We start from the raw sequence: 25,886 nt of genomic DNA, 5'->3' as shown, positions 1-25,886 counted from the left end.
AGACCAATCAGTCCGTCCTTCTCCATTCTCAAAACATTGGAAAAACTGGTTAATATATATGTTGGGGAGAGGAGGCTAGTAGGGCCCCTCTACGTTCAAACCAACAGGCATTTCAACCAGGTAAATCATGTGAGACAGCTCTCCACCAACTCGTCACAGAGGTGGAGAAAGCACTTCACTTCCAAGGAATAGCCCTCTGCATCTTCCTGGATATTGAGGGGGCCTTCAGTAACACAACCTTCGATTCCATGGTAAGGGCAGCAGAGGTGCATGACCTGGGGACCATTATATACAGGTGCACCAGGGTCATGCTTAGTGGGAGTAAGTAGAGGGTACCACGATGAATGAAAAGATGGTAATTAACACCACTAGAGGCTGCCCACAAGGAGGAGTTTTGTCCCCTCTATTGTAGAATCGAGTGGTGAACGATCTCATTGAGGAATTAAATTCCAGTCAATGCTTCTGCCAAGGATACATAGATGACCTTGTCACAGTAATGCTAGGCAAATTTACTAACACGGTTAGAAATATGGCACAGGGAGGTTTGGACGTTGTGCAAAATTGGTGTATTAAACAGGATCTGAAGGTTAATCCTAAGAACACTGTCGTGGTGCCATTTACGAAGAGACATATTCAACACTTAAGTTGGAATCTAAAGCTCTTGGATGAGTTATTATTACAGATGAATGGAAAAACTGGTAGAAGCCGACCTCGGGGAAGATCAGTTTGGATTCCGTAGAAATGTTGGAACACGTGAGGCAATACTGACCTTACGACTTACCTTAGAAGAAAGATTAAGAAAAGGCAAACCTAGGTTTCTAGCATTTGTAGACTTAGAGAAAGCTTTTGACAATGTTAACTGGAATACTCTCTTTCAAATTCTGAAGGTGGCAGGGGTAAAATACAGGGAGCGAAAGGCTATTTACAACTTGTACAGAAACCAGATGGCAGTTATAAGAGTCAAGGGGCATGAAAGGGAAGCAGTGGTTGGGAAAGGAGTGAGACAGGGTTGTAGCCTTTCCCCAATGTTATTCAATCTGTATATTGAGCAAGCAGTAAAGGAAACAAAAGAAAAATTCGGAGTAGGTATTAAAATTCATGGAGAAGAAGTAAAAACTTTGAAGTTCGCCAATGACATTGTAATTCTGTCAGAGACTTTGAAGAGCGGTTGAACGGAATGGACAGTGTCTTGGAAGGAGGATATAAGATGAACATCAACAAAAGCAAAACAAGGATAATGGAATGTAGTTAAATTAAGTCGGGTGATGCTGAGGGAATTAGATTAGGAAATGAGACACTTAAAGTAGTGAAGGAGTTTTGCTATTTAGGGAGTAAAATAACCGATGATGGTCGAAGCAGAGAGGATATAAAATGTAGACTGGCAATGGCAAGGAAAGCGTTTCTCAAGAAGAGAAAATTGTTAACTTCGAGTATAGATTTAAGTGTCAGGAAGTCGTTTCTGAAAGTATTTGTATGGAGTGTAGCCATGTATGGAAGTGAAACATGGACGATAACTAGTTTGGACAAGAAGAGAATAGAAGCTTTCGAAATGTGGTGCTATAGAAGAATGCTGAAGATAAGGTGGGTAGATCACATAACTAATGAGGAGGTATTGAGTAGGATTGGGGAGAAGAGGAGTTTGTGGCACAACTTGACTAGAAGAAGGGATCGGTTGGTAGGACATGTTTTGAGGCATCAAGGGATCACAAATTTAGCCTTGGAGGGCACCGTGGAGGGTAAAAATCGTAGAGGGAGACCAAGAGATGAATACACTAAGCAGATTCAGAAGGATCTAGGTTGCAGTAGGTACTGGGAGATGAAGAAGCTTGCACAGGATAGAGTAGCATGGAGAGCTGCATCAAACCAGTCTCAGGACTGAAGACCACAACAACAACAACAAGTGACTTTGGTGGAGATGAGAGTTGTATTGACAGTGATGTTGTTCAAGTAATTTTTGAGGAATATGATGATGATGAGTATAAGATATTTGTGGAGTTTAAGAAAATGATGTTGACAATACAGGTAAGATAAGTGGTGTATGTGATGTTGTAAGTGAGGGACATGGAATAGCAGTCCATTCAAACCAGTTTCTCATTAATTTCAAACACAGTAATGATCCAATTGGTGAAGGTGAGGTATCTGTGGGCCTGGAGAATAAAGGTAAAAACATAGCCTGACTTGTGGTATATCTGAACAATTTAGAGACAAGTATAGTAAGAATTTTGTGGAAATGCCCAACATAGGTGTAAAGATAAGAGGAACTACAGGTAAGCAAAGCAAATTGGTAAAATCTCAGGTACTTTTAACTTTTAGTATAGAAGACAAGACCTCTGAACATTGATGCTTAGTGATCCCTAGTCTGGAAGAAAATATAGTTCTTGGTATGGATTGGACAGTGAAAGTTGAGGCTTGTTTTGGATGGAGTGCTAAAGAATTGTTTATTTTGGAACCTAAAAGTAATACTTATGTGAAAACTTATTTCTGTATTTTAAACTGCGGGAAAAGTTGTAACTATTTGCAGAATATTGTGAACCAAGGTGAGTACCAGACATTTTAGGTCAAAATAAATTTTGATGCGACTGAGGATCACGATTTTGAAAGTGTAGTAGATTCCAAAGTGAGGGAAGCTAAACTCTTAATGACCAGCAAAAGGAACAACTTAGGAATCTGTAATTGGAGTTTATAAATGTTTTCAGTGAAAGACCAAGGAAAGTGCAAGGCTATCAGTGCACGCTTTACCTTAAAAATCACCTACCTTTCTTTCTCAAGCCATATACTTTGTAGAATTAATTACAAGGGAAATCTAGTGAAATCCAGAGGTCAAGTCCAAACTAATCATGGCAGTTAAAAAAAGGAAAGATGTGGAGACGAAATTCAGAAAATGGAATTGCTAGGAGTAACTGAGAGAAGTAGGAGTGCTTACAATAATGCTTTGGTGGAGTGAGACTTGTTTTGGGCTCTATACATCTTAACAAGTTTCTTAGCGGAAAGAACGACCATCCTGAGAATGTGGACAAGCTGTTATACAACTCTGATTATGTAAAATTCATGATTAGTTTGGACTTGACCTCTGGATTTCACTAGATTCCACTTGTAATTAATTCTACAAAGTATACTGCATTTTGTATGGAGGTAAGTGTTTTCAATACTGTGTGGTGCAATTTGGGCTAAATGTATCTGTAGCTGAATTCATAAGAGCTCCGGATTCTGTCTTGGGAAGTGAAGAGAGATCATAATTAATTATGTGTATCGATGACATTTTGCTCACAGACAAAACTTGGAAACAACATTTGGATCTGTTAAGAGATATGTTTTCACAATTGGAATCAGAAGGTATGACTTTGAAAATTAGTAAGAGTAAATTTGGTCTGGAAGAAGTTAAATTTTTTGGACATGTTATATCTCAGAAAGGAACTACACCTGACAAAGGGAAACTTGATGCTATTGCTAATTTTCCTGCTCCTCACAACAAAAAAACATCTTAAATCATTTTTTGGGTTAACTGGATTCTACAGAAAATTTTGTAGCAGCTAAGCTTTGAATGCTTCATGATTGTGTGAACTTTTGAAGAACACTGTTTGGGATTGGAAACAGGAATCTCAGGATGCTTTCGATGAGATCACAGGACAGTTGTGTCAAAGTCAGATATTGTTCAGACTGGATTTCTCTCTTCCTTCTTGATTATAACAGACAGTAGTGACATTGGTTTGGGTGCTCATTTATTTCAGGAGGCTGAAGTTGAAGGTATTATTGAACATAGTTGCATTTCCTACTAGAGTATTGCAGAAGCAGGAAAAGACATACACTGTAACTGAGAAAGAACTTTTGGCTGTACATTCGGCATTCAACAAATTTAAAAATGTTTTACTAGGTCACAAAGTCATCATCCATACTGATCACAGAGCATTGTGCTATCTCCAGGAGTGTACCACAACAGAATTACTCCTTGGGACTTGTTTTTACAGCAGTTCAATTATGGAATCAGATACATTAAGGGCATAGCCAATATAGTTGCTGGTGCTTTATCTAGGCTACCTTTAGGGAGTGACTCATCTAACTACTTTGAAGCAGAAAAGAAAGAGTTTAAAATTATGTAATTGAAAGGTGTGAAAGAAGAAAAAGAGATCTTGAAAATTTGCAAAGACATCTGCAGGTATCAAAATCATAATCAGAATTGGAAATTGGTTAAGAACATGTTGGATAAGAAAGGAGGAGAAAAGACTTAACGATATTATAAGGTACACAAGGGTATTTTATTCAGGAGATCTAAGGCTGACTCAGATGTTTGGAAACTACGATGGCCAGAACAATGTATTGATGCTTTACTTACTTACACACGTGAGAGTTTTGATCATTGTGGATCAACCAAAAGATTCAGGAAAACACCTATTTTTATAACATAGTGAGGAACGTCAAGAAGAAGAATGACAGCTGTGACAGATGTCAAAGAGTGAAGGTAAGTAACCAAACAAGTAGAGGCCAAATGCAAAACATACTGCCTAATAATAACCTAGATCTCGTGTCTGTGGACATTTATAGACCTTTGCCTAAGTCTACGAATAGCTTTTGTTATGCATTTGTGGTGGTTGATGTATTTTCAAAGTTCATAAAGCTGTTTCTTCTTAAGAAAGCTACCAATAAGCAATTCATCTCTGAGTTTGAAAATACAAATTTTTATCAGGTGGGTATTCCTAAAAAATAATTTATCTGGCAATGGTTCCCAGTTGACATCACAAGCTTGGAAAGACTTTGTTGATAAAGCAAAAATAAGGCTTATTCTAACCTCTGTGTATCATTTGTGTCAAGTAATCCTGCAGAAAGATATATGTTAGGGATTGGAAGACTGTTTAGAACATATTGTAGTAAAAATCATATCAATTGGATAGATTATGTCAGTGATATTGAGGATATTATGAACAGATTACAACATTCTTCAACAGGTTTTCACAATGTGAAATCATGTTTAATCATAGACCAGCTAACTGTATTTCTGGGAATGTTGAGTTTCCACCATGTAAAATTCTGTCACCGTAAGAGAGAGAAGAGTGTGTCAGGGGGATGATGAAAAAGCAGGGGGATAGGAGGTAGTACATCTTGAGTTCATGAAAGCCAAAGAGAAATCTAAAGTGTTGACATCTGAGATAAAGAAATTCTTCGATATTTACATAGGACCATTCAAACTTCATGAAAATCTGCATCCTAATGCATACAGACTAGTGTATCCTAACTCTAAGAAGTTGTTTGGATAACAAAATATCGCTGAACTGAAAGCTTATAGACATGATCCTTAAGTATCTATTTTTTTTCTTTCTCCTTTGTCAGGAATGTAGTATGTAAGATGATGTGATTTCTAAAGTTCTGTCTTGTCTATTGTCTCAGTTTAAGTCTGTGCCACACTATATTTGTAGGTTCATACAACTATATAATTTTGTTATGTAACAGATTTGTGCTTTTGATTTTGATGCATATACACCATGTGACTAAATGGGTAGATCCTTTCACAATTTTGAAATGCGACAATGCCATTAAATATCTAGTGATAGATTCCTGATTTTAGAATGCTATTAGTGTGCATTGGTTTGTTGCAGGATTCTCGAACATATTCTCAGTTCGAATATAATGAATTTCCTTGAGACAGAGAAGTTGCTGTCCATGCATCAGCACGGCTTTAGAAAGCATTGCTCCTGCGAAATGCAACTCGCCCTTTTTTCACATGATATCTTGCAAACCATGGATGAAGGGTATCAGATGGATGCCATATTCCTTGACTTATGGAAAGTGTTTGACTCAGACCCCACTGCAGACTCCTAACTAAGGTACGAGCATATGGGATTGGTTCCCAAGTATGTGAGTGGCTCGAAGACTTCTTAAATAATAGAACCCAGTACGTTGTCCTCGATGGTGAGTGTTCATCGGAGGTGAGGGTATCATCTGGAGTGTCCCAGGGAAGTGTGGTAGGTCCGCTGTTGTTTTCTATTTACATAAATGATCTTTTGGATAGGGTGGATAGCAATGTGTGGCTGTTTGCTGATGATGCTGTGGTGTATGGGAAGGTGTCGTCGTTGAGTGACTGTAGGAGGATACAAGATGACTTGGACAGGGTTTGTGATTGGTATAAAGAATGGCAGCTAACTCTAAATATAGATAAATGTAAATTAATGCAGATGAATAGGAAAAAGAATCCTGTAATGTTTGAATACTCCATTAGTAGTGTAGCGCTTGACACAGTCACATTGATTAAATATTTGGGTGTAACACTGCAGAGTGATATGAAGTGAGACAACCATGTAATGGTGGTTGTGGGGAAGGCGGATACCGTATTTACTCGAATCTAAGCCGCACTTTTTTTCCGGTTTTTGTAATCCAAAAAACAGCCTGCGGCTTAGAATCGAGTACAAAGTAAGCAGAAGTTATGAAATATGTTGGTAGGTGCCGCCACAACTAACTTCTGCCGTCGAATATATGTAGCACTACACAGGCATGCTTTGCAGGCACAAAGATAAATACTGACGCCAAAATCTCTGCATTAGTAAATAAATTTAAAAAAAAGGTGGAAGACGAGCTTCTTTTCTCTGCCCCGAATTTCGACCACTACATTTTCATACATTATCAAACGAAGTAAATACAAATTCCATATTGTTCATCTTCGAATGTAGCAGCTTTTCGATGTACTACAAAAATCCGACTGGCAGGACTGTTTGCAATTTTTGTCAATATTGCCAATTCTACGTTCTGAATTTTTTCCTACCTGTAAGAAGAGATGGTTGCTAATGGGAACTTTTATGAATTGTGAATCACATGTAGTATTCTCTTCAGCGTAAGAATAATACGAATATAAACATTTTGCCATGTATTCGTGTTTGCTGCTATCTCATTTAAATCCTGTCTGCCTAATAAACTACGAAACTAGAGTGAGACAACAGCAAACGCGGGAGTATACATATATCATGTCATGTTTATATCCGTATTATTCTTATGCCTAATAGTGATACAGTCAGAAATGAATCAGGGCAATTGACTAGATTTTTACATCTAAGATGACTCTAATTTCTGTGCAGAAAGTAATGTACTAAACAGGTGTCTGCAAAGATTTTTGCTAAACTCTCGTTCAGATCATCTTCTATCATACGCAGTTTATTACTTGGTTCTTGTTGATCATTTGATGACATTGTTTTGCAACTCAGACAATACCTCCCTTTTTTTTTTTATTGTAAGCAGCGGTAGCATGCACAAAAGCAAACCATGCCGCGAGCGGCGACAGGTCGTAAACACTCATCATCAGAATGCGACAAACAATGCATGACACAGTACAGTAATGCATTTTCAGATAGAGTGACGTAAACACCTATAACAAAGAGAACGGCACTTATCAGATCAAAGAAAAATAAGCAATCAATTCAAACCAGACACAGCACGTGAAAAACGAAGGGTACCCATATAAATACGGACGGAACGCCTGACGCATAGCAATGGCTACCTGGAAAAGCTTAACTGCTAAGCTTACAGCTCGAACCAAATTACTGTAGCTGTATCGTCATTCATTTGAGCTAAATTGTGTTTCATATTACATTGGACCAACTTTGTTTCGATTTGGAGGTGCCGCCTAAAACTTTTCCCTCCCCTTGAATTTCGAGTCTCAAATTTCAGGTGCGGCTTAGAATCGGGATTTTTTTTTTTTTCCTTTATTTCGAGTCTCCTTTTTCAGGTGCAGCTTAGATTTGAGTAAATACGGTAGTCGTCTTGGGTTCATTGGTAGAATTTTGGGAAGATTTGTAAAGGAGACACTAATATGACCTATTCTTGAGTATTGCTCGAGCGTTTGGGATCCCTATCAGGTCGGATTAAGGGAGGACATAGAAGCAATTCAGAGGCGGGCTGCTAGATTTGTTACTGGTAGGTTTGATCATCATGCGAGTGTTACAGAAATGCTTCAGAAACTCGGGTGGGAGTCTCTGGAGGAAAGGAGGTGTTCTTTTCATGAATCGCTACTGAGGAAATTTAGAGAACCAGCATTTGAGGCTGATTGCAGTACAATTTTACTGTCGCCAGCTTACATTTTGCAGAAAGACCACAAAGATAAGATAAGAGAGATTAGGGCTCATACAGAGGCATATAGGCAGTCATTTTTCCCTCGTTCTGTTTGGGAGTGGAACAGAGCAGATGCTAGTTGTATACGAGGTACCCTTCGCCACGCACCATATGGTGGATTGCAGAGTATGTATGTAGATGTAGATTATTATTATACTTGTGTATTCTGCAGAAAGTGATTTAATTAAACTGTCAGGAACTCTTTTGGGTAAAGTCATGGGTGTTGTGGTAACCTGAGAGAGGACTCATTTTTTTCATGTGAACTGTAAATATTAGGAATAGTATCTAGAAATTTCATATGTGCAAACCAAACACACGTATGTTAAACACAGAATTCTTATGTCAGCACAGTGTGGACTATGGACCATACCTCATTTTGTAGGCATTTGTTGGATGCTGTGTCAGTGCAGTCCAACTTGTCTTGCTTGTGTACATAATTACTTTTTATCTGCTAATTGCCAAGTCAATGTTACTTTGAGATATCTTTAGTATATATGTATATATTACCTTCCTAGTTCATTTTTTCATTGCATTTAGTTCTGTTTATTAATGTATCATATGTGTGAGCAGTTTTTAATCCGTTTTAATGTAAACCCTGAGTACTTATTTTTTCTCAATATAGATGGGATAAAAATATGCCATGTGATGTGAGGGAGATATTGGATAGCATACTTAGTACATAAAACAATGTTTCAGGATTTGATGTGAATGCTACACAGGACAGTACCCATCCATTGTAGAGTGTGATGAGAAAACTAGGGAAGGAACTGAAAGATGTGGGTGGATCCGCTCCCACACTGCTGTATGGCTGCATACTTGTTGGTCCAGTCAACTTTCAAGATATCAGAGGTGCTGGGTAATATACTCAAGTATCTGTTAACTAAATCAGTCCTGTGATTGAAATGTGTAAATTATTAGCCAAGAAATTAACCTATATGAAACATTCTTGTATTTATATAAATTTCAAGGAACTATTTGTTTAGAAAACAAGTCACTGCTGTGGACATTGTTATTCCATATAAATGTATGTTTTTACTTGCAGGGGAATAACTTCCCAATACATTATATAACTATAAATCTTGTTTGACTTGGGTATAATGCTGTGGAAAGTTGATGTTCTATGAATTATGATTTGCTATGTTCAACACACAAATGTGAAAACTTTAAAAGTTCCGGAGCACATCCTATGAACCATGTAGTAAATAATTATCATAATCTGATAAAATTAGGCACTGTTAGATTAGTAGTCACACATTTCAATGATTTTTCTTATCTCAACACTCAGTATGTATTTTTTATCAGTTGTAAATGAATCTTCTAGGTTTTTATGTACATAGGTTAGTTTGTATGAACCATTAGCAAATAGTGTGAAAGACATTTATGTTTGTGTGTTTAGACTGTATAACAAGATGTATAAATTTCTGATTTCACACACTGCTTTTAATTTTCATACGACTTGATTATGTCATCATTCCAGGCTGTTAATGACTCTGATTACCTGTATTTATCCTGAGTACTGTGTTATTGTATCTCACTGGAACTCGAATTGTGTGCAAACTCATGCTTAACTCTGTTTTGGGCACCCATAGTCATCACGACTGTGTATGTGTACTTAAGGAGAGTGTGCAACTCTTGAGGCTAGATGCTTCCTCTAATTATCCTTTACATATGAACGAACTTATTGATATATGATTTGAACTTTATTCATTTTATTGTGTCAAAACATTTCTGCTGGTGTGTACCTAATGTGGTTTGGATTCGTAGGTCGGTCCCCACATTGTAAGCATAGGCCCTAATATTTTTTCATTGTTTTCTCTTTTTGTGAGTCAACATACCCTTACATACTCTGGTTTATGTGGCTGATTGATTTTGTGCCATACTCCTAACTGTGACTGAGTATATTCTTCTGGTCAATATGCGTCTTCATGTGTTTTTTCAAGTCGGCTCACTTGCTGTACACTTACGCTCTGAATTTTTTTTTCTCTTTTGATGATTTTGAATGCGTGACTTCATCGATGTGTACTTGCAATTTGTAATTTTAGTACTTTACATTGCCTCTGCCCGTATTTCTTTAGTTTTGACTCTGTATCATTTGTCTTGGGACAGATTGTTCCACTGATCTGAAAATTTGAATGTCATGCCCTCATATATGTATAGATTATGACTTGTATAGTAAATATTTTTCATACATTTTCTGTAATATGTTAAAGCTTGGTTTTGTGATCACTGTGATTATTTTCTGTAACACATTAATCTACACCTATAGTGCACTAAAATTGTACTTGCTCCTTAAGTTGTTGATTTGAAACAGTGTTTATGGCATAACTTCATTCAAGGAGACCTATAAATTGGTGTAATCAATATTCTCGTAGTTAATATGGTATGCATCAGATACTTCTATACATCTGAATTCTACTTATTATGGTTAATACACTTACACTTGTTGTATTTACTACGTTTGTAGGAACAATGTTTCACCTTTGTACATTTTTCTGTAATATTTTATTATTCATTTCTTCATAACATTAACAGACCCTCACATTTCATTCATTGCAATGATGAAAGAGACTTAAAGATTACACTGGATTAGACCATTCTGCATGAAGCTAGCTATCTTAGAGCAACTTCATGTGAATTTTGAATGCCACCTTATGTTAATTTTGGCATTTCACTAGTCAGGTTTCAAACTTATTTGGATGGTAGACAAATTGTAAGCAAGAGGAACTCTGTTTGCTGTATTCAGAAATTTGTAAGATGCAATGTATTTCCTTCTATACCTTTTGCAAGATTTTTGTAAGACAACCTATACTTATGTTCATAGGCAAGTGATGATCACACAGCCCAAAACTTTTTTGTAATTTTGGAATTTCACTCTGACAATCTGTATTCTACCTTTTGGCATCATTTCGTACACTGTTTGGCAAACCTTATAGTAGGTCACAAAACATTGTAAACACATTGTTCCATATTATGTGAGGGGGATGTTGCAACAGGATACCCTCCTCTAGTATTACTTTTCCTCAACAGTAATTGTTGAAACCAATATTATTTTTCGAATTTTGGACAGTTAATATTATCTCAGTTGCTTTTCTGAAAATTTTCATATAATTTTATACCCTGTATGTTGTATTTCAAGCTAAAATTTGTGAGAAGGAATTACTTAATAAAATATTTTAGTTTTGATGTTATAATCGGTAAGTATTAGTTCTGAATGTACAGTTAAAATTATTCTTTTTGAGAAACGTTTGAAATTATGAATTATTAGCTCACTTAAAATTTCCATTATTAATTACGCAATCCTGTACTGTTTACTACGTTTATTTCTGGATTCATTTGTGAAATAATAATTGAAACTAATAATGTAACAAAAATTACTAGGAATTAATTTGTTAAGAAAAACTGTAAACCCTTTGGAATATTATTATTGCCGCAGAGTGAGGGAGTCGTAAGCTTGCCTGTGATGTGATCGGACACATTTTTGTATAATAGGTGTGAACAATGTAATTTCAGCTTTGCTAATTTTAAAAATCAAAAACTGTATGATATCCTAAAATATGAGAAAATCAATGGAAAATATATTTACAATATAAATTCTCCAACAACAATCTTCCAATTTATTTAGCTCAAACCAACCATGAGGACCAGATCTTAGATTTTCAGCTTCAAGAATCAGACCTCTAGACAAGAAGAACTGGAGCCTTCTCAACACAACAAGCTAAGTACACTTGAAAGTTTATTGTAATCTTCTCTCCTCTCAGAATCTCCATAAAAGACTTCGCTTGTTAATTACTTGGACTGGGCACTGCTTAATGTGGACAATAGATGGAAGAAGGAAGGAGGGGCGGGGGAGGGGGAGATTACAAGGTGCAACACATGCACATATCTGCCTCTGCAGTAAACGTAGCAACGCCCAGCTGATGAATGCACAGCTGCACAGTGGTACCACACCAGTCACATGGTGCCATGGCACTGTAGACTCATCGACTGCAGGCATATTCCTACGCTGTCAGGGCTTTATACGCGCAGGCGGCACATCGCTCCAGCAGTCTCACCTTGGACTTGACTAGTGCTGATACCTCGATGCTACACCATTCAGTTCACCCACATCTGGACTTTGACTCCTCCAACTGAACTATTCAGGGATTTCTACGACTACGCACCACAGACTCTAGACTCATTCAAGAAATTTGGTGATCACCATCCCAGTGGCAGCGTTAGCCTGCCATTGAAATGTTGTATTATTCTGTTTTCTGTCTTCACTCATTGAGTACTCACATCTTCTGTTATTTATTGTTCCACCATTCATGGATACAACAGAAGGCACATGGAAAGACGGGTTACATAATATTAACACTCCTTCACCAGCAGCTTGAACCACTGTGTTGTTATTGGTTGTCCATGTATCCATCCAAGAAACAATGTCATATGAACCAATGCTAAAATATGGGGTGCCTAAGAGTCTGCGATTGGGCATCTATTACGAGGGTGGTTTGAAAAGTTCTCTGAACAGAATAGAAAAAAAGTACTTACATCACTGAAACTTCTTTTATTTTTCAGTGTAGTCTCCTTGTAGATTAATGAACTTGGTACAACAATGTTCCAGTGTGTTGATTCCATCTCGAAAATGAGTTTCCTCCAGGCCTGCAAAATACTTGTCAACTCCGGCTATCAATTCTTTGTCTGAAGTGAATCTTTGTCCACCAACAAAAATTTTCAGCTTTTGGAATAGATGGACGTCTTATGGGGCCTATCAAGTGAATAAGGTGGGTGTGGCAACAATTCATATCTTAATTTGTGTAATTTTGCCATGGCGACAGCACATGTGTGCAGACACACATTGTCTTGATGTATGATGACTTTCTTCCTTGCTAAACATGGCCTTTTTTCACGTATATTTTGTTGCAATTTGTCCAGGAGCTTAGCATAGTTTCCTCCAGTAACTGTTTGTCCAATGGGGAGATAATCTACAAACAGAATCCCCTTCGCATCCCAGAACACTGGTGCCATGACCTTTCCTACCGAGGGAACTGTTTTTGCTTTCTTTGGTGGCAGAGTGTCAGCATTTTTCCACTGCTTTGACTGTTGTTGTGTCTCTGGGATACAGTAGTGCACCCAAGTTTCATCTGTGGTGACAAACTGGTGCACAAAATCTTGTTTGTTTCTCCTAAAACAGGCCAAACATTGTTCCGATACGTTCATTCTCATGCGTTTTTTATCCAGCGTCATGAGTTGCGCCACCCATCTTGCAGATAGTTTTTTCATTTCTAATTCTTCAGTTGAAATGTGATATACAATTTCAGATGACATCTGGAAATCATGAGCAATTTCAATCGGCAATACTCCATGAGCATTCTGTGCACTTTTGCAATGATTTCTGGAAAAGTCACACATCTTGGCCAACCACTGCGCGGATCATCATCTAAGCTCTCCCGACCAAATTTAAGTTCATTTGCCCACTTGACAACAATTGAATATGAAGAAGTAGAGTCCCCTAGTGTATTCTAGAAACCAGCATGAAAGTCCTTTTCTTTCACACCTTTCTTTACGAAGTACTTAATCACTGCTCAAATCTCGATTTTTTCCATTTCCGCAAATCACTATGCGGGAACAACAATAGAGCAACGTCACCACCAAAGGTCTCTTCCAAGAGCACTGATGTGGCATATTTTAACAGGCAACAGTCCAATGAATATCACATGAACAACTTGTTGCGCTAGCACTGACCTCTTGTGGTGATTTCGAGAACTTTCCAAACCACCCTCGTATAATAACAACATTGTATCTCTTAAAAATGAACCACAATTCTTTCACAGCCACATCAGTTACAGATTACAGTTGTTTAGCCACTCAGCAGACTGTAACACTGTCCTGCTCTTCTAAAGAAGGGAATCAGGATTACAGCTTCAAATAAGAAAGTTGACCACAGATTCCATCTCACCGCTACTGAAACCATGTATGCTTGGATGTCCTGAGGTTGTTTGTGTGTGTGTGTGTGTGTTGTGTGTGTGCGTGTGTACTGTTACACGTTTCTGTGTGCGACACACCAGTTCTTTAAAGGTAAGTGGTTGCCTTTTCCTTCCATTCAGAAATTTCCATTATTATAATAAGTTGTCTCTGAAATTCTTATGTTGCAGATGCAAGAGTTTCTGTACTTATAGCATTCCAAAGTTTTTCAAGCCATGGCTGCAGTTGCAACACCTGTTCTAGAAGGTGTCATGGTGGACAATATTAATTTACTTTGAGACATGAAAAATCATCAAAAAATTGCATCCAGCCGTTTGTTTTTGGTGACCCAACAACTATAACACAAGACTTTTTTATTACTTGATACACTTAAATTTGTTAAGCGAGTGACAGTAATCTTAGCACATGTGTAGGATAGTAATTAATTAGGACAATGTAAAGTCTATGTTCACATTATTTTGAAAGTTCATTTAATCTACAATCTAATCAACATCTCTGTTCCTGTGTCATATATGATAATTAATAACTTGTGTAGTCCTATCTGCATAATCCAAAAACTTTTCGGATTTAAAAATATTAACAGGTTATATTTTTCTGTTCAACTGATCAGCACAGAAAGCAAAAGTAAAGCACTGGTCCCTTTTTCTCCCATTTGCTGATATTAATTTTTCTTGAATGAAAGTACAGGTTCTGATTAATAATTTTCAGTAATTTTAAATAAGGCTGCCTAACTGTTGCATCAGAACCCATACTGCTTGCTTCCATCTTGAATTTTAAATACAATGAAAAAATTAAATACTGAGTCATAGAAATTTAGAAGCAATAAAGTAAAATTAGCTCCTTCAGAGTTTGATGATTGTAAATTCACAGTTTCATTATTTATTACAGTGTTGACCATAATGTAAGTGAGTTAAAAGCAGCTGTCATCTTGTTCCCGCAAGGAATGACTGTTTGACTGGCGGATATAATCACACTACCGATGTAGGAAGGGGTAAACGCAGAGAAATGTATTTATGTCTGATATACAATCAGACCCTTACATCAGCAGTTATGTTGTGTTTTAAAAGTCAATACTTTTTTTACAATAGTTCAATTAGCAATATTATGATAAGGAAAGTTGCTACTTACCATACAGTGGAGATGCTGAGTCACAGCTAGGCACAACAAAAAGACTGTCACAAATAAATAAAGCTTTTGGCCATTAAGGCCTTCATCAGCAATAGATGCAGACACACACAACAAACAAACACACACACACACACACACACACACACACACACACACACACACACACGCATGCATGCAAACGCAACTCATACACACGACCACAGTCTCAGGCAACTGAAACCACACTGCAAGCAGCAGCACCAGTGCATGATGGAAGTGGCGACTGGGTGGGGATAAAGAGGAGGCTGGGGCGGGGAGGGGGGGATAGTATGGTGGGGATGGAGGACAGAGTAATACTGTAAGTTAGACGGAGGGCAGGGGAAATGTGGGGAGGGGGGAAGTAGCGGAAAGAGAGAGAATTGAAAAGATTGAGTGTGATGGTGCAATGATGTCTGTGTAATGCTGGAATGGGAACAGGGAAGGGGCTGGATGGGTGAGGACAGTGACTAATGAAGGTTGAGGCCAGGAGGGTTATGGGAAAGTATGATGAATTGCAAGGAGAGTTGCCACCTGCGTAGTTAAGAAATGCTGGTGTTGGTGGGAAGGATCCATATGGCACACCAGCTGTGAAGCAGTCATTGAAATGAAGGATGTCACATTTGGCAGTGTGTTCAGCAACAGGGTTGTCCACTTGTTTCTTGGCCACAGTTTGTCAGTGGCCATTCATGAGGACAGACAACTTGTTGGTTGTCATGCCCACATAGAATGCTGCACAGTGGTTGCAGCGTAGCTTCTTGATCACATGACTGGTTTCACAGGTAGCCCTGCCTTTGATGGTTTAGGTGATGTTCGTGACCGGACTGAAGTGGTCGTGGGAGGATGTATGGGACAGGTCTTGCATCTAGGTCTATTACAGGCATATGAGCAATTAGGTAAGGGGTTGGGAGGAGGCATTGTGTAAGGATGGACGAGCATATTGTTTAGGTTCGGTGGACAGCAGAATACACTGTGGAAAAGGTGGAAAGGATAGCGGACGGGACATTTCTCCTTTCAGGGCACAATGAAAGGTAGTCAGAACACTGGCAGAAAATGTAATTCAGTTGCTCCAATCCTGTGTGGTACTGAGTTATGAGAGGAATGCTCCTTTGTGGCCAGACGGTGGGACTTAGGGAGGTGGTGGGAGAGTGGAAAGATAAGGAATGGGAGATTTGTTTTTGTACAAGGTTGGGAGGATAATTACAGTCTGCGAAGGCTTCAGTGAGACCTACGGTATATTACAAGAGGGTCCGCTCTTCACTGTAGATGCGATGACCTTGGGTGGCTGGCTGTATGGAAAGGACTTCTAAGTATGAAATGGGTGGCAGCTGTCAAAGTGGAGGTATTGCTGGTGGTTAGTAGGTTTGATATGGATGGAGTTACTAATGTAGCCATCTTTGAGGTACAGGTCAACATCTAGGAAGGTGGCTTGCTGGGTTGAATAGGACCAGGTAAAAGAAATGGGAGAGAAGTTGTTGAGGTTCTGGAGGAATGTGGATGGGGTGTCCTCACCACTGATTCATATCACAAAGATGTCACGATGAATCTGAACCAGGTGAGGGGTTTAGGATTCTGGGTTTTTAGGAAGGATTCCTCAAGATCAGGGGCGGGCAAACATTGGCCGCGGCTCATGAGCACACAGCGCTGCACGTGTGCTGCTCGCGTGCAATCGTCAAACGGGACAGTGCCGACAGCCGGCAGGTTGCGGCAGTGTAGTACTGAGCTAAGCTGCGGACGTTGAAAGGAAGCTACCACTACATAGTGAAAGTTGTATTTCAAGAACCAGAAAATGCAGAGTGAATCAACGAAACGGAGAAGTGGAGATTTGCTATCTTTTAAAAAGGAATGGGAGAATCATTTTTTCTTTGTGCAAAAACGTGAAAATTTGAAATGTATAATATGTGACAGTATTCTCGCTGGTCAGCGGAAGTTTAATATTGAACGCCATTATAATAAATTTCAATATGTTCCCGCACTTAGTGCAATAAAAGAGGAATTTCTCAAGTGATTTGGGGATATATCATACTTATCCCAAGGTTTTGAACAGTTCTCGAGACAATTTGCTGTTTCTGTAGATGATATTCATCTCAGTTTGCAAATGGAATCAATAGATCTGCACTGTAGATTCTACAGCATAATTCCCATCTGAGAGTCAAGTTCCTTTTGGCAAGACGTTTAATAGATTTTTATCAGGACTTTCACAGCAAGAGTTTCCTCGTCTCCATCGTGAAGCCACGAAGATAATATCAATGTTTGGCTCAACATACGTTTGTGAGAGATTTTTTCTGTTATGTAAATTAATAAGTCTCGGTTAAGAGCAAAACATCAGTAATGAAAATTTACATAACTGTTTGCGTTTGTCTGTATGTAGAAATTTTGTTCCAGACACGTATTGTAAACTTCACCTGTGATAATTAAATAAAACATATCGTAGGTAATAGGTACTCTTTCAAACCACGATTTCTTTCAAGCAGCTGGCCGCGGTGGCCGTGCGGTTCTAAGCACTGCAGTCCGGAACCGCGTGACTGCTACGGTCACAGGTTCGAATCCTGCCTAGGGCATGGATGTGTGTGATGTCCTTCGCTTAGTTAGGTTTAAGTAGTTCTAAGTTCTAGTGGTCTGATGACCTCAGATATTAAGTCCCATAGTGCTCAGATCCATTTGAACCATTTCTTTCAAGCACTCCTACTAACCTTATTCCTTCATTCAATAAAGCAGGCCAGGAAACAAAACGCATTACACAGGAAGAAGCGGAGAGACGGTATGGTGAGGCGTGGAGAGAAGTGGGTGGCCAGCTTGCCCCTGTGTGCATGCAGAACACCTGTTAACTGCACACATGCAAGTGCATCGCACACGTGCAGGATTCCTGCCCGCCCCTGCTCTAGATGGTCCATGAATAGGTTGGCATAGGGTGGTGCCATGTGGGTACCCATAGCCGTACCCTGGATTTGTTTTTAGGTAATGCGTTGTGGGTGAGGATATATTTGGTCATGGTGACTAGGGAGGAAGTAGTTGGTTTGGAATCCATTGGGCTCTGGGAAAGGTAGAGTTCAACAGTGGTAAGGCTATGGGTATTAGGAATGTTAGTGTAAATAGTGATGAGCAGGGCAATGTGTGGTAAAGGGACAGGAACTGTGGAGAGTTGGTGGAGAAAATGGTTGGTATCTTTAATGTAGGACGGTAGGTTCAGGTAATTGGTTGAAGGTGTTAACCTACAAGAGCAGAGGTTCTCTCAGTGGGGGCATAGTAACCAGACACAATGCGGTGTCCTGGTTGGTTAATATTATGGACTTAGGAAGCATGTAGAAGTTAGGAGTGCGGGAAGTGGTAGGGGCGAGTAGAGAGATGAACTCCGGGGAGAAGTTCTGGGATGGGCCAAAGAATTTGAGTAGCGACTGCAGATCCTGCTGGATTTCTGGAATGGAGTCACTGGGCAAGGTTTCAGGGTGGAAGTATCCGACAGCTGGTGGAGTCCTTCTGCCAGATAATCCTTGTGGCCACAAAGGAGCATTCCCTTCATAACTCAGTACCACCCAGGACTGGAGCAACTGAATTACATTCTCTGCCAGGTTTTCAACTACCCTTTGCCATGCCCTGAAATGAGAAATGTCCTGACCGCTATCATTGCCACCCCTCCCACAGCGCTATTCTGCCTTCCACCAAATCTACACAATATACTCACATCCATCCTTACACAACCCCTGTTCCCAACCCCTTACTCATGGCTCATATCCCTGTAATAGACCTAGATGCAAGACCTGCCCCATACATCCTTCCACCACTGCCTACTCCAGTTTGGTCACAAACATCACCTATCCCATCAAAGGCAGGGCTACCTGTGAAACATGTGATCAACAAGCTAAGCTGCAACCACTGTGCTGCATTCTATGTGGGCATGACAACCAACAAGCTGTCTGTCTGAATGAATGGGCACCGACAAACTGTGGCGAAGAAACAAGTGGTCCACCCTGCTGCTGAACACGCTGCCAAATATGACATTCTTCATTTCAATGACTGCTTCACAGCCTATGCCATATGGATCCTTCCCACCATCACCAGCTTTTCTGAATTACACAGGTGGTAACTTTCCCCACAATACATCCTACTTTCCATAACCCTCTTAGCCTCAAACTTCATTAATCACTGTCCATTATTTGACAGTCTATTTGTTGTGCCTACCAGTGACTCAGCATCTCCACTGTATGGTGAGCAGCAACTTTCCTTTTCATAACGTAGTCACATTCCATCCTGGTTTTTCCAATGTTTGATAGTTCAATTTAGGACATACAACAGTTTAAATTTCATAAAATTTGCTACTAGTATCATGATTACCAACATAATAATATTGCTTATACTCCAAAGAGTGGTACAACAAATGTTTCATATTTGCTAATGGCTGTTGCGAGAGCAAAAGCTACGATACATTTTGTAGCCAAGGTCGTGCACCAAGGCCACACACCCAGCTGATAAAGTGGCCATTTTCATGAATAACAGCATAAGTTACAGAACTGTGCTTTGCATAGCTCAGTGTAAAGGTTATGGTCATGCCAAACATACAAGTAGCAGTATTTTGGAAACTGTTATGTAATAATCATATGCAGTTTCAGGTCTTTTTTTTGTTTTTTTTTTTTTTTTTTTTTTTATGAAAGTTCAAATTGATAACAAATGTGTAATTGTGAGACTTCAGTTGTAAGCTATCTAGTGATGTCACTGAAAATGTATAATATGTTACCTTCTGAAAGTCAGTCATTACCACTGGAAAAATCACAATGGGAATTCAGAATACACTAAGAATGCAATCTCTGTGTTCAGTTGATAAATTTATTTACACTGACACTGCTCAATGGACTTTTGAAATCGCAAGAAAATTTATCCAAAATATACAGTGCTGTTACATTTTCAGCTATAAAATTTGTCTTAATTTAAGTAGCTACCACTTTAAACTAAGCGAAGTATTAAATGCTTATATATGTTACTAAGGTACTTCTATTTCATTGTATGTATATTCATAATAGTATGAATTCCTGTATTGTAAGTCTGACACTGTCTGCCCAGTAATGACTGGTGAATATTAATACATGTGTGGTAACAAATGGTAATATGAAACAACAGAAAATCCAGGATGGAATAATGTCAGTATTATGAAAAGGACAGTTGTTACTCACCATCTAGTGGAGATACTGAGTTGCAGGTAGGCACAATGAAAAGACTATCAGAAAGTAAGCTTTTGGCCAACAAGGCCTTCATCAAAAATAGACGACACACACACACACACGCACTTACGCAAACGTAACTCACACGACCACAGCCTCTGGCTGCTAAGCCTGGCCTCAGCAGCTAGGACTGTGGTCATGTGCATGCGAACTGCATACACGTGAGTGTATGTGTGTATGAAGGCCTTGTTGGTGAAAAGCTTATTTTCTGACAGTCTTTTTGTTGTGCCTAAACTGTGACTCAGCATCTCCACTAGATGGTGAGTAGCGACTATACCTTTTAAGTTGAGTCGCAGCATCTCCACTATATGGTGAGTAGCAATTTTCCTTCTCATAATATTGTTACATTCCATCCTGGATTTTCCATTGTTTCATTTACGAAATATGAATTACGAATGGATGAATGAATGTCGCTGCTGCTTACTTGTTCTTCATCACACAGACATGCCATACTATGTTTTTAAAATACCTCATCTGTGTGAGGCAAAGTTGTCACTACGTACTGCCTTATCCGATCTACAAGGACTGGTTACCATTTTAACTATGTCTGTTGGAAATTGCTAAGTCAACAGGCCAGTTTCATAAAAATGATGATAGGAGTTTCACTACACACTCAAAGAACTTGATGAAAATGCAAAGTATTTGTTCGCTCTGCATCAGGAATTATCTTCTGTAGTTATCATCTGAAGATGGTTATTGATGAAGTGAACAAATTCAGTAGCTTCTCATAGTGGGACACTACACTTTAGAATGCACTTTTCTGAAAGTGACATCACAAAAATCAGTAAGACACCCAGACTCATGAAGCCTTTCAGGCATGTGAGACACAGAACTACTTGTTTCGAGCTGATGGAGAGATCCAAATATTGCAAAAGATGCCATGGACCCAATTTGTGTAAACGGCATTGTACATGCCAGTAGCAATTTCACATATCTGTAGGATGTTTCCTTGTGGCTTGGATTTCAGTTTACTTGGTTGTGTCTATGGATTATACCAGGGGTATGCAAAATAATGTGAACAGTGGTAGTAATGGGATGGTTGTCTGACGCTCAACAACACAGGTAAGGCACATGTACCACTGGATTGTGTATGTTCAGTATGGACAAGGCATCAGTGCAGGTTGTTTACGAGTAGTGCACACTTCGTATTTGCATTCACAGGATGAGGTCGAATGTACAATGAAAGACCTAACTGAGTTCCAAAGAATGCAGATTGTAGGGGCCCAATTAGCTGGAGCATCAGTAACCAAGACAGCAAGCTTATTGAATGTTTCAAGAGAAAAACTAACAGCCACGGCTGCCTACACAACACATGGACAGACATCATGATGTAAACATAATAATGGGTGCAAATAAAAACTAAATGACAGAGATCATCATATGCTAACACAAATTGTATCAAAACAATACAAAACTATGGCGGCTGAAGTGACTACAGTGCTCAATAACCATCTTCGAGACCCCATATCTATCGACACTGAATCAGCGTTTTCATTATTTCCAAGACTGGAGAACGCCAAAAGAAGTCTGCAATACTGACTGCTTGATTCCAACAGTTAAGCATGGAGGTGGAAGTATGATGGTGTGGGCAGCCATATCATGGTATTCTGCTGGTCCCATCATTACTCTCAAAGGCCGTGTACAGCCAACGATTATGTGAACATTTTAGGTGATCAGGTGCACCCCATGTTGCAAATGTTGTTTCCCAACAATGAAGCCATATTTCGGGACAATAATGCACCCATTCACACAGCCAGAACAGTACAATCGTGGTATGAGGGGCATGCAACTGAACTGCAGCGTCTTCCCTGTACAGCACAGTCCCCGGACTTGAACATTATCGAATCCTTGTGGGCGGTATTGTTGCACAGACTCAGGAGCAGATTTCTGCCTCTCGCATCACTACAGGAGTTAAAAAGAGGATCTGATTGAAGAGTGGCATAACATTCCATTAGAGACTATACAACCATTGTATGTCAGTATTCCAAGAAGAATCACAGCTGTATTACTGGCAAACAGGGGTCCAAACACTTCTTAATAAACCATTCCCAAGTGAGTACAGGTGTTCACATTATTTTACCTCTCCCCTGTATCTAGCCCGTGATCATTCTTCTGAGGTGATACTCAACTGCCACTACACAAATAAAGAAACATGTATCTGTGTCTGTATTATGGGCAGTTACATAGTTCTAACGGGGCATGTTTAGCTAGCAATCATAATGAACTGGACTGAATTTTAGATTAATTGCACAAAAATGCACTTATAGTATCACATATTAAGAGATTATTCTGTGGAATACATCCATCCTTAATTATTCAAGGATGTATGATTTTACTTTGGTTTTGAAATTGATTTCATTATCTCTTTAGATGACAGTGTAATTAGTGAAAATTTTGGCTGTCAGAATAATCAACTGCTTCAAATGTCACGTATATAGAACATTAAAATGCTTCCAAATTACATCACTGTAGGATACCTCTCTCAGGTTTTCAAATCTTGTCTGGTGCAGTCCCAACAATCAGTCTTTCCTTCTCATCCCATCCGGCAAGCCTCCCCTGACCTGGGGTTCTGGGTGACTTTTCTAAACTTTACCCCTTTCCCTAAACCTCTCCAATCCTTTTCCTTCAACCCTCTTCCTTCCCCTTCCATTCTTCTGCCAGAAGTAGTAACCACTGGCTTCGAAAGCTAGTAAAAGTTATATTCTTTTGTGTGTATGTTCCCCTGCTGCCACTTGGTCAGTAGATGTTTTTATCCATCCATTTACATTATATTATGAAATTTTTAATTACATATGTAATGTAAATATTTCTGAACTTACTTTTCATCTTGCTCTGCACTTAACATGACAGTCAACTCATTAATTTTAGAATTCAATTTGCTTATTGTATCATCCTGTTTTCGCTCTTTCTGGTTCATAATTCTCTTTAAATCTTCCACCCTACAGTAAATAAACACAGTCATCAGTATTTAAAGCAATAGAAGAAACTTGACCATACCACTCACCAAATCCTGTTATAAATTAAAATGCTACCTTTGTTCCAAAGCTTCTTTTTGCTTCTCAAGTGCCTGTTTACTTTCCTTTAACATTTTTGTTGTCTCAGACACGTCATTTAATCGCATAGCATGAGCACGGTCTCTAGATCTAATCTGACTTTCAAACTTTCTCATCTGAGAATGGAAGCCCTGAATTCTGTTCTCCTGTGATGAAACTTTCGACTCTACATCTTTTATTTTCTGGCGAGCATTATTCAACAGAGTATCTGTTTCAACCTGTAAGAAAAATTTAACATCAATTTAAATAACATAATAAAGCAAATGATGTGTAAATGTCATGAGCATTGAAATCATAAAGAAATATATAGAATCAGGCTTTACAAATATCTGTTATTTTAAGGAGAATAAGAAAAATTATGGAAAACACAACCGTGAATTGGGAGAGCATTCATAGTCATAGATAGATAACATGCAATCTGTGTAACACCTGGCAACTACTCATAAATCTACATCCACACTCCGCAAAATACTGTGAAATGAATGGCAGATAGTACTAGTATAGTACTAGTACTAGTATAGCCTCTCTTCCACTCCCATTCACATATGGAGCACAGGGACAATGACTGCTCAAATTCATTTGCATGCAAAATTGCAACATCAAAACCATCTTTCAACCACCAATAAGGACATAAGATATTGTTTGCTTTATAAAGGACCCAGTGAAACTTCATATATATGAATGAAGCTGCCAATGCATTGAGCAAACACAAAACTTTACCTTGAAACACTCTATGGAACACATTAGTACTGTACATTTGGGACACAGCCAAATCAGCAATGGTTCAGCACAGCCTAAATGTAGAACACACCAGGTGGTTGTAATTAAACTTTCCCTATTTAACATGTTATAGCATGGAAACTAATTACCATATGAGTACCAAACTTGGTAGCATTAATGTCCAGAGTATGGGGCGCATGATTTCCATGTGTCACAGTGCCACCGTCCTGTTCCAACTATGAACACCAGGTGCATGATCAGTCACTGTGATTCATAGTCTCACACACCTGACCATTTGCAGTGCACTTGTTGACGTGTCAACACGAGGTTGGAGAAAAGGAGCAGGACATTATTGGTGAAGCTCTATTATCAAAACAACAGTAATGCTGCAGCTGCACTTTAAGAATATCGCCAGCTGAAAGTATTACGGAAGGGTCCTTTATCTCCACCTGCTGTGCAGAGAATGATGAAGAAGTTTGAATCAACTGGAGAACTGGGCAGGTGTGAAATGGAACCAATTTCCCATTTCTATACTTCCCATTACTAAGTGCAGATCTTAATTATGCATGACTAATTTTAATTGTTATTCAAATAAGTTTTATATTGTGTGCAGATCTTAATTACCCATTTTCTGGTGATATAATTATTGATATTAATTTTAGTTGTTAATTCATTAATCTTCCATTTCCAAAGATGTTAATGTTTTGTCACTTGCTTGTTCTTTGGAGGAGAGGGGTTTTGGAGGGAAGTTTTCAATGGCAGTTGAATGCACATGGCTGGTGTTGATGGAACAATTGGGCAGTGGAAATGATTTGATTTTTTGTGAATAAACAACGATGACTCAGAAATTCTGCAGATTATTATTGCAACATACACATATAGGAAGACCAGCTGCAATAAGACCTAGGATTCTCTTTCCTAGTGGAGCAACCTATGTTTCAAGTATTTTGCCAGCAACAGAGAACTGACTCTGCAAATACGAGTCTTTTAGTTTTTCCAGATGTTTATCTGGTGGTGAAGGAAACAAAGAAATATTTGCCTAATTCTGTAAGTGCGGACTTTACGATTTGGTGTAATCCTTAACGTGTGAAGACCCTCTCATCACATCGACAGTAACTGGGATAGTAATTGGAACGCTTCCGAAGATAGCGGGAACATTTCAGGTGGTTGATGAAATCACTGTTGCTTTGGAAGAGAACACGGTGCACAATTCCTGACCATCATGCAGTGCACTTGCTGTGTCACGACAGTTGAACATCCCTTGGTCCACCATCTGGAAGGTGCTTTGAACCTTTCTCAAATGGTATCCAAACAAGATTCATATCGTACAGCAGCTTACACCACAGGAGGCACAACCATGTGTTGACTTCGGCCTCTACTTTCTCTCAAGGATTGAAGTTGACGAGGGTTTGCTCTGGACCATCCTATGGACAGACAAAGCTCAATTTTCTCTGACGAGTGAGGTGAACACACAGAATTGTCGAATGTGGGGATCTTCAACTCCAGTCACTGTGCATTAAGTTCCACTGTATGGTGAACGTGTCGCTGTATGGTGTGGCTTCATGGCTACATTCATCATTGGCCCATTCTTATTTGAACAGATTGGCACTCCAGGACCAAAAACGTGCAGTGTGACTAGCCAGCATTACTACAATATGATTTGCCAGCACATCATACCCACACTACAGGAGAGAGACACATTGAA

The 25,886-nt window shown here is 39.0% G+C and overlaps 1 protein-coding gene across 1 annotated transcript in view; it reads right to left on the bottom strand.

Moving 5' to 3' along the window:
* Positions 1-25,886, bottom strand: part of LOC124596812 (golgin subfamily A member 6-like protein 22) — a 267,662-nt gene that overhangs the window by 121,806 nt on the left and 119,970 nt on the right. Inside the window, exons 7-8 of the mRNA XM_047135897.1 lie at positions 23,441-23,679; positions 23,228-23,347 (exon numbers count right to left, since the gene is read on the bottom strand). Of these exons, the coding sequence (XP_046991853.1) occupies positions 23,228-23,347; positions 23,441-23,679 (359 nt within the window). The remainder of the gene's footprint in view (positions 1-23,227; positions 23,348-23,440; positions 23,680-25,886) is intronic.

Source organism: Schistocerca americana, chromosome 1, assembly GCF_021461395.2.
Source record: "Schistocerca americana isolate TAMUIC-IGC-003095 chromosome 1, iqSchAmer2.1, whole genome shotgun sequence".
NCBI classification, from domain to species: Eukaryota; Metazoa; Arthropoda; class Insecta; order Orthoptera; family Acrididae; genus Schistocerca; species Schistocerca americana.
This window is presented reverse-complemented; position numbering and strand designations above follow the sequence as displayed.